The sequence below is a fragment of the Tetranychus urticae genome, chromosome 3 (assembly GCF_039701765.1).
Source record: "Tetranychus urticae isolate SD_2017Ah chromosome 3, NJAU_TeUrti_SD_1.0, whole genome shotgun sequence".
NCBI classification, from domain to species: domain Eukaryota; kingdom Metazoa; phylum Arthropoda; class Arachnida; order Trombidiformes; family Tetranychidae; genus Tetranychus; species Tetranychus urticae.
In genome coordinates, this window is record NC_142960.1 from 3,722,581 (window position 1) to 3,736,644 (window position 14,064).

The window sequence follows — 14,064 nt, forward strand, 5'->3', positions numbered from 1 at the left end:
TATTTCGCTGAAGTTGAACAAACAAGTTAGCAAACCAAGACAAAACTTTGAATAGAAAGTGAAACTAGTTTTTTTATGTTCTTATTTAAGCCTAAATTATTCTTTCGTGTTCCTTTCAATCTGCTGTCAAATTTAAGATTAACTGTCCGAAAAGAGTGACAATCAAATGTTTGAGTTACGGTTTGCATTAAATCATATTAACTTTATATCTTATTAACTTGTAATTTTTAGACTTAATATTATCATTTACTAGGTAACAAAAACTCAGTAATTTTTGTTTATAATTGTTTCATGCTTTTGTATCATTACTGTACACACACTGATTTGTAGTCGTTGTTTTTTTTGTTTGACAGGGAGACAAGTTTAAAGGAGAAAGAAGGAGAGAAAAGGGAAAGAAATTGTTTTGTCTTGTTGCTTGTTTGGCTTGTTTAAATCAGGAATAATCAGCCGATGTTGACATTTAGACTGTTATTCTTGAGATGTGATTGCTGCTGGAATCGAGAGTAACCGTTAGTTACATCTTCTCCATTAACCAAAAGGTTCATGAGCACCGAGGTTCCTTGCATTGATGGCAGTGCTAAAAGTATCCAGGGTGGGATAAAGAAAAGAAATGAAACAAATTAGTTGATCATGTTTACACCCAAAGTTTTGAGGATGGTCTTCAATTAAAGTTCAAGAATGGCAAGTGATGGTGATACAAAATGAGAATCATTCAATCAAAATAGTCAACACATCAAAGTGATTATCATTCTCCATATAATTATTACCTCAACATGACCTGCATCTAATAAACGGCAATATGAATTTAGATAAGATCGGCGGATCAACCATCTTGTTATAAATAATCACACATGCGATAAGTAATTGATCAGAATTATGATAAAGAGATGAGATGAGATTGATTAAAAAACACTCATTGTCTCTTGTCTCTTTTCAATAATCTTAATGTTTAGGAATTGACAATCAAATTATCAAAATAACATTCGTGGACAGCTATGCAATAATCTGCTTATTTCCCTTTCCGTTAACATTTAAACAAATAATTAAGTAGTAAAGCTATTAGATTAGCAACATCATTATTATCAAAAACAAAACATCATCATCTTAAGCTTTACGTTATTTTTTTATCAACTTTGTAACGATTGTTTACTTTTACTCTTTTTCATCATCCAAATGATGTATTTAATGCTGATGATATCTTTTCCCCTTTTTGCATCCCTCATCTTTTCATCTATGCTTTCCCTATTCTTTTGAAGCTCATTCAGTCGTGATTCTCATTTTTTCCATCATGAGGCAAACTTGATATTATTGATTAAAGAATAAAGATGAGAAAAACTCACTTGAAGGCAATTTCATTCTTTTATAGTTATTCTCCAACGAGCTTTTTGAAGGAAGATAAGCTCTTTTAGGAGGTGGCACAGACGAAGATGAAGATGATGAATTGTAGGCCAATTTACGAGCAATTTTGACATAATTAGGTCCAAATTTAGAGTAAACTGAGTCTGCCATGGTTTGATATTTTTTCATCTCAGAATCAAGTGTAAAATAATCAGATTTATGGTCAATTTCATTCCTGCTCATGTCACTAGAATAGTTGAGAAAAAAAAGAGAGAAGACTTTAAATAACTATTGGCTGGAAAATTCAAAACAGGAATCAAATGAAACAATTTCTTACCAATTTTGGAGGTTAGTTTGAGCGGATTTGATGATATCCTTTGTACCATTAGCATGGTTTGATGATGTTTTTATTGAACGATTATTTTGTACTATAACATAATTGGAATTGATTCGGTTGCTATCGACAGAAGAGGAGGAAGAAGGGGAAGAGGATGAAGAGGTTTTAGGCAAGTTGGCCGAGTAATTGTGGAAGCGATTTCGAGATGCTACAGCAAGTGATACTGAAGATTGTTGCTGCTGATGATGTGAAGATGCTTGGTTTACTGACTGTTTACTGGCAAGAGAGTAATTCTTAAACGGTGTATCCTTTCCTTGGAGTAACATGGCCAAATTACTATTCAACAGGAAAGAATCATTGTTACCATTACTGTTACTCTCCGAGGAACCATCAGCACCTTCATTAGCAAAATTGTTACTGCCATTGTTGGTAGAAGTTGAGTCTGAAGAACATGATGTTGATGAGCCTTTCAAAGTATTTTCCTTGGAAATGAATCGATGATCATCAAAGTAAGTTGGCGATGCAGAAAGAAGTTCATCACTATTGATCATATCATTTATGTCATTAGAGTGGATAAACATATCCCAAATCGATTCATCGTTAGGTAATAAAGGAAATTCATCATCACAATGTCTTTCAATGGCGCGATCTATGCGGCCACACGATCGTCCTCCTAGAGAGTCAAATTCGTCCTCATCTTCAGCAGCGAATGATCCACACAAATCTAAATCACTAGTGAGCGTACTGTTACAGCTGCTTGGAGGCGGTGAGTCGCACAGCGAAGAAGGCCTTTTGCTTACTGATTCACTTGGATTTCTGTTTATTGAAACTGATGTTAGAGTGAAATCAGGGCTATTCGTGGTGTTACGGGACGAGATGTAAAAATTGCTCGGTGAACTCGAGGATGAGCTTGAAGAAGACAGGGAACACAGATAGTTGTCACTGACGAGGCCACCAAGGCCATTGGTAAAACTTAGGAATGGATCATTATGAAGTGGACTTGAAGAACCATTGATCCCATGCTTGTTGAGGTTCATCTCTAAAAGTAGGTTATTTGTTGAGCTGTTACAACCTACTCCAGATCCACCGGAGCCAACGGTAACATCAGAATCCGGACTACAGATAGATGATACATTATCATCTTCTGCATCGACATAATTATCAATATCCTCCTCAGGGGTAAAATCACACTTGTTATAAACATTAGAATCAGATTTGCTTGCATCTGATTTGGATAACTCTTGTACGATCTCAGTTTTATTTGATATCGTCCTTTCATCTACTTTTAACGTTGTGCATTGAAGATGATCAAGAATTGGTGTCTCAATCAAACGTTGATTACAAAGGAAATCACTTAAACTATTTGTATCACCAAGACCATCTTCATCAATGACACAACTCTTTGAATTACGGGTCTCTGAAGTTAAACCAACATCTTCATCACAAGAAAACTGGATCTCTTCTTCGGCTACAGCCGTTGGTATGAAAGGCAACAATTTATTATCAGTTGGCAGATAATCGGTAAAATTAAGGGTCTCTTCATCATCATTTTCATCAACATCACAATTATCAACAGTATTAACTTTATTTTTTATAATAACAGCATCACTGGCGCTGTCTGCTGAGGTAACGGTAGCATTTATCTTGCAGCTATCGTTAGGTTTTGATGATAAATGTGTATCCGTTGAAGAAGCATTTATGATATTAGGATTAATAGTTGGCGTAGAATCTGTATCACTTTTCCCTGACATTACAATTTCGTCTTGAGGATCACATGAATTTTCTGCAACAGCAGAGGCAAATCCCATTTCTTTCAATATATTTTCCATTGAGAAACCATCAAATGAAGGTAAAGGACCAATCTCGAGTGGAACACAATAATCACCAGCTTGAGGAGCCAAATGAGTTAAATCTTGTTCGGGATCACAAGCTTCAATATCCGGTAAAACAGTTAAGCCAAAGTTGTTATCATCATCACCAATGGGCATAAGAAAACCAGGGTTCATATCAGCCGTGCGAGGTGCAAAGATGGTAGCAGTAGCCGGAGTAGGTAAACTATTGCCGGCTAAGGGTGTGAATATAAACGGAGTTGATGATCGTGTAAAAGATTGGGCTGAATTGAAAGCTGGTGCTTGCGAGGGTTGGATAAGAATCGATTGCAATTGCCCTTGGTTACAAGTTTGTTGCTGCAGTTGTTGGCAGTGTTGTTGTTGATATTGTGGTTGCTCTTCTTCTAATTGGTTGTCTTTAACCTGAGAGCAAGTCGATGATTGATCATTTACCAAGTTGTTGAGTAGATTTTCCGTTGACACTGGTTTATTTACCAATATTCCACTGGATAATTGGTAATCAATATATCCTTGATTATCGTAAGTTGAATGGGTAGTTTCAATTTGACTGAGCTTTGTATTGTTGATATTTGTATCAGTAGGATTATTACTGGTATCAATTAAACTTGATGCTGCCAATTTGATAAAAACATCATTAGTCTCGTCAACCAAATGATACGATTCCTTTTGCCTTTCTTGACATTGTTCTTCTGAAATGATCTCTTCTTGATTCTCGATACCACTATAAGAAAAATTAGGACAAAACGATATAATTACATTAGTAAATTAAATTCAGCATAATAAAATGTTGATAAGAAACTGAGATGTGAGAAACAAACAGAAGGTTCTTGGATTAAGGAATGAGAATAAAATTGTGAAAAGGTTGAAATGATCAATTTTTCAAACAATTTTCCCGCAACATCGGATATAACTGATAAAATTGATTCAATACCTGCACTCTTCTCGAAATGCCGAGTAATGATAAGTCCAAGTCACTCAATCTCTGATTCGAGTTCGAATGAAAAAAAACTTCATAATCATCATTAGCAACATCGAAGCAGAGCAAAAGTAGGAGTGTATCAAGCAGTGTACCATTGACACCTTCTCCCAAAAATATACCTCATCTCACTAAGATACACATTGCTAAATTAACACCGTCAAATCATCTAAATATAAATGTATGCATGTTTCGAGACTTGCGTAAAATGTTTTCAATCTAAGGCCAAGAAAAGTCAAGAAATCTAATCTTCTTAAAAATTGGAAACAAGAAGGAGGAGATGATAAGGAAAGAGGCGAGAGATTGAGGAAGGAAAAAATTGAAATAATGGGTGAGAAGTTCAACTGATAGCTTATGCAAAAAAAAGCATGGAAAGAGGAAAATCGTAAACTCACCTGAGAGCGTAATTGACGCAGACAACACTGATAGGCTGTTGAGTGTGATTATCTGTTATCAACGTTGCTTGCGTTTGAATCCAAATGTAACCACCACGTTTGGCAAGCAGACGATAATATCCAGTCTCTGATTGGCCCTTTGTGAACACTGTAAGAACAAAGATTGGAAGAAATAAACGAAAGTGAGTAAAACCATGTTACGAACATACCAAAAGAAATAAAAATTGAAAGATGAGAGAATGAGAATCACAAATAAAGAGGTAGATGATTTTTCAAAAAAAAGCAAAAAATATCAAAAAATAAATATTCGAGATGAGATGAGATCAAATTAGACCATAAGGTGCTTCCGTGCTGTTGACTGTTGGTACAACCAGAAGATATCAAACGATGATGTAGAAAGCAAAAGCACACATTATGATGGGTTAAGTGTGTGCTTTCAATGAAACTCTGTCTATCACTCTTTCTATCAGTTACAGCTAATTTACCATGTGACTTACTTACAGACTTCCCATTGGCTCTCTTTCTCGTTCTCTTTCTCTTTCTCGTTCGCTTTCTTTCTCTTTCTCCCTCTCTTTCTCTTCATAATCATCATCAACAACAACAATTCATCTTTAATTTCATTTTAGCAACTCTACTGACATCTCTGGTTGCAACTAACAAAATCAAGCCTCAACGATTAAAAAACGAGTTTTCAAACATTTCAACTTTTCTGTTGCCGTTTCCTTTGAAACAACAAACTACAAAAAGTTGAACCTTTCCAATGTTACACTGTTTCAATTGGCAGTTTAATTGTAGACACAACAATTAAAGCTGTCCAAGTCAATTAGATGAGGAAATACACATTATCCTTACATTGGTGACACTGTGTTCCATTTAGTTGGATCCATGACAATTGTTAATGATATTGGTAATCAACAGAACAATCCTCATTATTATTGATAATTTTATTCACAGGGTAACCCAACACAGAACAATTAATAAATAAAAATTCCGTAACTAAATGGAAACATTAATCGATCATCGATCACAACAAGATAATGATAATGTTACAACTGATGATGATGATGATGAAGTTTCCGATGAAGGAGAGAGAGATGATGGAAGAAGAGAAGATAAAAAAGAGCAGTAAAACTGAGTTTCAGATTGAAAGTAGAGTAAAATAAAATGTAATCAAATGGATTGAAAGATTGTTTTTCAACATAACTGTTGGTGAATTATCAGACTGTTTGGCAAAGGAAGAAGCACTATCATGATGAGCAAAGATGATAATGAACAAGAATAATAATAATCAAAAAATTATTTCAGTTAAGATAATTGTATCGTCATCAATCACTTTTGTGTTTTAAGATTATTTGCAACACTGAATGTGATGAGTAAGGATTAGAAGGCACAATCAAGTTTGTTGTATGTTAAATTGATGATCCTATTGTTTTTTGGAAGAAATGAGAGATTTTCAGAATGAAAATTTTCTATTCCAACAAGAACATGGAAAATATTGTGAGCAAAAATGAAATCAATATAATGATTATTATTGTTATTATTTATGTAGACACACTCAGACGAAGAAGAAGATGAAGAAAAAGTGAATGAAATTTGATGGCGAAAAAAATAATTAGATGAACATTTTGATTAAAAGTTGATTATGATGGTAAATACATTTAAATAGATGAGAAAATTTGGAGGAATTCATTTGTGATCATTGTACTTTGACAGTAATAATGTAAATGATATTAATTACAATAATAAATATCTATTATTAACATGGGAACAGGAATGAAAATGAAAAAAGGTAACTGGGATGTTATTTATATCAGAATATCTTTTATGGTATATTTTGGATTATTTTGCTTTCTTTCTCTCTTTTTTCCTCTACGATTGATTCAATGTTCAGAATCTGTTCACCATGTTACCTCTTCTCCTTAACTGAATATCCTAAACATTTGATTCTCTTTCTTCAGAACCAGACTTTTCTTTCTCTCTCATACACAGACTCTTTTTGCCATGTATAGAGGTTTCCCCTCTTCAACCAGCACCACCTACTCGAATCGATTCGTATAATGTATAGCTTTAAGGAACTGGGTCAGAAGGATAAGGGGAAAAGAGAGGGGAACATGGAGAAAGAATGCGACACCAGAATAAAGACTGAATAGATGAAGATGAAGTTAGAAGGCAACTCAACTGGTTAAGGTCCGGGTATCGGTAATCGATATGTTAGTGATGCCATGTTCAGGGGAAAACATGGAAAGGAAAGTGGTGAAAGACAAGCCGATAAAACTGGTTAAATTGGGACTTTTAATGGTTAAAGTGCTGAGCAAACTGGGAGTTGAAGGGACAGTGAATGCAGTTGAAAGGGTTTCTCTTTGGTAACTTTTCAAATTCATCTGTAAATGTTCAATTGTTCAAAGAAACCAATTGTTACTTAGCAAACCGTAAACAGATTCTGGACAATTTGAGAAAGACAAATTTCGACAACATTTTCATTGTTACATTGGTAACTCTTATTGATTCACTGGTTTCAATGAAAACCTTTAAATAGATCAACTTTTAAAGTTAATGCGCTGGAAATGGGAAATTATCATAATTAAAATTCATTAAAAATTATCTACTTTGTCTTTACTTTTAATGGTTAACTATTTTTTTCTGTTCAATTGAGAAATGAAAAATCAATGATTTTACTGTCAATTATTTCAACTGAATCATCATGAGACTAAAATAGTTACTCAGCTAAATTGAAACAAATTGAATAAATTAAATGAAAATTGATTTTTCGTTTGAAGAAACAAACAAGTTGCGAGAATGAACAAAAGTAAAGGTGAATTTAAATTGTATCATTTGAAACAAATAAACAGGTTAATGGTTAGTGACCAGAAGAGATAAAAAGTTACCTTTTCAAAAGTAAAGACAAGATCAATAAAAAAAGGTCTGGACATTAAAAAAAGGTGAAACAAGGTAAAAGATTAGGAAGACCAATGAATGAAAATAATTCATGTTGATATCATAAGATGTTCTTGTTTCACATCATCCTTTTATCATCCAATAAGATGACCAAAGTGACATTGACAGGTGAGAAAAGTGATGAAGTAAAAAAGAGTAAAATGTTTAAAGTAAATGTCGATATTTTGAACAAAAGTCGACCGTTTAAAGCAGTTGGTGTTTAATTTTATTGAATGATAAATATAACCTCGTAACAATGTTGTTATTAATAACTTTGGTGTCAACCAATATCGATCAGAATAATTTTTGCATTTTCATGTGACACTGAATATACATATGAACAAATGTCTGTAATAAATATAATCTTGAGTTTCTTCATCTTCTGTTGTCCTCTTATACCTTGAAACCAGAAAAGCAATTCATGTCGAGACTCTCATTATGCTGGTAAAGTTTAAGCCTAAGTTGGGTCCATTATGAACAAGATGAAAGAGAGAAATGAAGACAGAAGAAGACACCACAAATAAGTTGTAGACTTACATGGTTCTGATGAAGAATAAGATGAAGAAGGAGAAAAAAAACTCATAAGGAAATCGCTTGGAAAAGGTTGAACTGAGAATAAAGGAAAGATCAGGAAACTTTCATCACTTGAGATGAAAGCCTTTTGCTTTACTTTGGGTTTCAAGGTCTCCTCATATTTTACTCAATCTTCATCTAATTCTGAAAAGACATAAACATGGGACAAGGAAGCAGATAAAGAGAGATGAAAAGAAAATCAGTAAACTGAAATCGAGTCTCGAATATCTTTCCAATTTTTCATTCTCAGCCTAAATCATTCAGAGCCAAACTTGCTTCTTCCAACCAATAAAAGAGAGAAGACAAAATCTAATCCAAGAATCTTCTGTTTACTAAATTTCCAACCATTTTCGCCTTTTCCCTGTTTTATTCCTTCTTTTGCATCATTTCATCTCGACGAACCATTTTCATGATGTCTATGAATTTACGATCAAGTTTTCACAAGATTATCGTTGAATCGTTACGTCAATTAAGTTGAATCAGATTCGAGTAAAAAGATGATTTTTCATTGAGAGTTTTTAATGAGCAAAATCAGTGGACATTGGATTATTGATTAGTGAGTAATTTACAACGAACCAAATTGATCATGAAATTATTATGAAATTGACAGTTTAAAAAATGAAATGAGATTCTTTATTAATCAATGTAATCATCATCATTTTGACTGATCAAGCATGGAACAGAATTAATGACCGGAAACAAGAGCAACTATACAGTTACTGTGTTAAAATCAAGATTCATCCTTGAAACTGAATGATTCTGATGATTATAATGATGATATCACGAATGATAGACCATAACAGAAGATGAATGAAGAGTTCAATAAAGTTGATTGAATGTTTGCTTCATTTTTTGATGGCAACAATCAAGGTTAAATAGTAAATTGAACATTAAAATTAACTTTCAATGAAACCAAAAATCCAAATGTTTTTAAATAGCTTTGCAATTGTCACCATCTAGTTCAATTAACATGTAAAATATTCAATAAAATAGTGACAATGATTGTTTTACTCATTAAGCAAAAACTGTTTAATTATTAACATAAACAGAAGTACAAACCATCTGGTATTCACAATGTTCATTGAAAATTCTGTAAGTAATTAAATCTTGAAGTTATCAAGATAAAGGAGCAAATGTCCCATCAGATTGGAAGAACAAAGAGAAATGATTTGAATGTAAAAATGTAACAAAGCGTCTCACCATGAAGTCCAACAAAATTGAGATTAGATTAAAAATTATCTAATTAACTTGATAAGTCGATTCTCTTTTGTCGATTGTTTGATTATGATTTAATAGTCGATTTTGAACTGAGGCGAATGAACGGAAAAGATGTTCAATTGAATTGATAGTCAACTGGAATGGTAAATCATTGATAGCAATGATTCCTTTGATTGTGTATTGCAAAAGAGTTTATGATTAGATATTTAAAACTAGAATGTTCAGTGTGAGATCAATTAATCATTTCAATCAACATCAATGGAAACTGAACCGTCCTGATGACATCAAGTCTGAAAGAAGACTAAACGAAGATGGAAACTCTTCCAAGGTCAACACATAATGAGTGAAACTTCATCAAGAGAAGGAACAAGGATGAGTTTTACCTCCATTTTCATGATATTGTCAGATTGTGCCAAAAACGAGAAGTTCCAGGAAGAAGAAGCATTCTAAGCTGAGCAATTGGCAATGAAGCTCATGACATTTAAAAGATTAGAGGCAAAATCAGAGTTGACTTTTTTTCTTAATCAAAATCAATGATTTAAATAAAGCATTTCGAGTGATTTATTTACCTTTTAATTGTAATCAAAATGCATCAAGATTAATGATTAACCTTTGGTTTCAGATCAGATTCAATAAAATAGATTCGATAGATTCAGTGATATCAGGAAAGCTTATTGATTAGACCAACGAATTGAGAATTACTTCGAAAAAGTAAAATCTTTGTCATAATCATCTTCTCATGAAATTGTTTAAAGTTTAAAGTAACCTGAATAATGGTTCCATTAATCTGGCATCATCAGAGGTTCAAGAGGCTGAGTTAGGAAGAGGAGGATGTGGAAGATCAGATAATAACTAATTTAAAAAGAGGTATTCTTCATCTATAATTAGATTAAAATTTTACGAGTAATTAGTAGCGTTTATAAGAAAAATTATTGGCGAAAGTAACGTTATCTTAAAGAGCATCGTTGAGTGGTAAAATAGACAAAAGAATCAACAATAACTTTCAACAAAAATGAAGCCAATTTGTCTTATTTGTTGTTTTCAACGTTTCATTTCAGTCATGATAAATGTTGCTATTGATTTTCCTTTTTGTGAAAAGTACAATTTTGTGTTTCATTGTAATTTTACTTTAAATTTGAAAATTTTGCTCACTCTATTGAACTGAATGTCTGGAAATGTCATTCATCAAAATGTGACAAAACTAAAGGAAAAACAAAAACTGCAAATCCCATTCAATTCATTTGATGATCTTTTAATTATGAAATAAAAAATCTGATGATTTTGAGTTCAATTTTCCTAATAAATAATTGTTAATAAACTTGCTGATCAGCTTAAAATAGAAAATTTTATGAGAAAGAAAATAAATTTTATGCGTTTTAGGGTTAAACATGGAACACAGAAGCTTAACCGATAATGGAAACTGAATCACAGGAGAAATGAATTGTAAAGGATTGTGTGGTTCAACCACAATTAACTTGATTATAAACGAAAGTAGAATTTTCATGATTTTTCATTTTAACGAACTTTTCATCCGAGTTTTCATCAAAACCGAATCAATTAAAATCGATTTAATAGCTTTTAACTGATTTGATGTTCAAAACAAATAGTTTATTGGGATTTTTATGTTCAATTTAAAGGTTTATTATAATCGATTCTTCGATTTCAACTGGAATGGTGAAAATATGAAGCTTGAAGAATATCAGTTTGGTTGAAGAATGAAAATTGACTGAATTACAAGCAATTGACTGAATTCGCTTGATGGGAAAAAGAAAATGTCGTTTCGAATGAACAGAGATTCAGAGGTGACAATATTGCAAGAGAAACTCTGGATTCTGGAATAGATGAAATTTAATTCTGTGATGGATACAGAAAGAAACAGAAATGTCCAAAGAGAATGAAAAGAGATGAAAAAGTAAACCAGTTTCTATTGAAAAGCAGAAAAATGTCAAAGGTTAAAAAGACTGAGAAACCAAAAAAAGACTGCAGTTCCTAAGCAATCAGGATTGAAGATGCGTAAAAGATTATTAGTAGCTTAAGTGATGAAAATAATGATTATGATAATTGTTGACGTTTTTTTCTTGTTTTAATAAATGGTGAACATAAAATTGACATTAAAAGGGAGAGAGAGAAGAAAAAATTTGATGGCGAAATGAAAATGATAACTGAATGAGGATGAAAATTAAGCTTAATCAACATCATGTTCATCATGTATCACCATTATTCCAATGGTATTTGCTCATTTAAATAAACTCAACTCATTGTATATATTTAGTCTTAAACGTTGCCAGTAAAAATGGTTCACCAGAATATTTGTATGAATATGTTTAAATTCATTGAAAGAAATATGAAAATGTTATTACATTGAAATGTTATCTGAAAGCTAACAGTAGAAGAGGGAAAATGGTTAAGCCGTTAATGGATATAAAGGTATTTAATCCGATAGTCTAGTGATTAAATTAAATTATTCAAACATTTACACAATTATGGTTCAATATTGTTATCGAGATAAAACCAATACTTTGAATATTTACGTGACTGACAATAGATATTAAATTGTGAATATTATTAACCAATTTTGCATTAACCTGGAATAGAGTGAAAACTGTAATTTTGTGTTCATCATTATCCAATTAGAACAAGTTATTCATGCTAATCATTTTATTACAGAGACACCAAAAGAATATGAGAATTACTGAAAAGTTCAATTGTGTTGATATTTATATATCGATTTGAGTTTCATTTTGAGGTAATTTTTTCTTCTCTTGAATCTTGAATTGAATTGTCCATCAATTCATTTGATAGGGAAGAAAATGTTTAACCTTAGAAACTGGATCAACTTGGAAATAGTTAAATGTTTGATTTATGGTGAAGATTGAGACGATATTGACATTTGCAATTCCCAGTTGAATATTAGTTACATGAATGTTGATCAAGTTGTTACTGTTTAGTCTAACAATGATATTGAACATTCATTATAAGTAAAAATGTCAATAAAGAAGAAAGTATTTTTATAAGTTTCTCAATGAATTCAAATTATTGAAAGGGTTTCATCGGCTTTTTGTCTGAAAGTGAAAAGAAAAGTTTCATTTGGCGTTCAATACAATGTTCAGTTTTTCACCCAAATTCAATTCACTCTTTCCACCTATTCAGCCAATACAAAAGGGAAAGTTGATCAGTTGATCATTTCCAGACAAAAGACAACAATAATCTTCAAGTTTTCATGGAAAAAGAAAAGATGAATTCAGCATCACCGGGTATCTTTATTATGTAACCCTCTTGGCTCTTTCATCTCTTTCACAGCAAATGCCAACTATTTAAATGTTATCAGTCAGTTTAAACGAAGATGACAGGATGAGAAGAGAAGATTGAAAATGAATTGATGGCGGATCAACCGATAGTAATTTGATTGACCATTGATCACATTTTGCTCATATTTTTGCTTTTCCAATTTGACATCTTCTTCTTTCCACACTTGACCAAATCAACTTTCAATCCTTTTCAATTTGTCTCATTAACCCATTCATTCATGATACTTTTCCTCATTGTTTACCTTTTCCTTTTCTCATTTTGACATATTAAATTACATGATAATAGCCAATGGAGCATCTCAAGAATGGAAAAATGGTTTTTTTTCTTGCAGAAATGAATTTATTGGCCTTTTATTATAATCATTAAAATGATTGTTATTATTTATGGATATGACAAGCTCAACTATTAGCAAATGTCATCGTTATCATGCTAATGGTAATTACTTGTGACTCTGATGACAGTCCAAGTTAAGTGATAAGAATTAGCCTAAAATTGTAGGAAATTAAAATTATCTCCATTGAGAGAAGAATTATTATCGTACATTTTAATTGTACGAAATTGCAAGAGTAACAAATGGAAGGAGAATGAGAATGAAAAAATCTCAATGACATTCAACATTAACATTAAACAATAAACGGAAATGATCATTGATTGAATGTAAGTGAATTATAATCGCAATCAGCGAAATGCATCCAATTGTGTTAATTAAAATAAAGTGTAAAGTAAAGAGCAAAGATGAGGAGTGTACATGAGATGTGTTTTAACGTTAACACATGAAACTTGCTTTGCAATTCATTCAATCCAAATGGAAGGCAATTTTAAATTCAATTTCAATGCTCCATCAACAATTATTGTAATTTTATAAACTAGTCAAGAAGAAAAATTAACTTTAATTGCTTGTAACGCAAACTTTTTTTTTCAACATTTGTTTACCTTGGTAATGCATTTGAATGTCAATTTCACCTTACCATGGAATCGGTGAAAATGAAAGCAAAAATAAAATGTAAATTAGTTGAAATCAATAAACAATCAACTCTTTGATTGGACTTTGAATGGGGCAAAGCAAGAGTTTGGTTTACTTTGAGTTAATTTGTTTTTGATTGATTAAACAGCCTGTAGTGAAGTTTTATCATT

General features: G+C 32.1%; 1 protein-coding gene across 1 annotated transcript in view; it reads right to left on the reverse strand.

Moving 5' to 3' along the window:
* The window catches only part of LOC107371069 (uncharacterized), a 39,263-nt gene that overhangs the window by 8,106 nt on the left and 17,093 nt on the right, over nt 1-14,064 (reverse strand). The window contains exons 5-8 of the mRNA XM_089268863.1: nt 4,897-5,044; nt 1,676-4,246; nt 1,341-1,585; nt 446-577 (exon numbers count right to left, since the gene is read on the reverse strand). Coding sequence (XP_089124989.1) covers nt 446-577; nt 1,341-1,585; nt 1,676-4,246; nt 4,897-5,044 — 3,096 coding nt within the window. The remainder of the gene's footprint in view (nt 1-445; nt 578-1,340; nt 1,586-1,675; nt 4,247-4,896; nt 5,045-14,064) is intronic.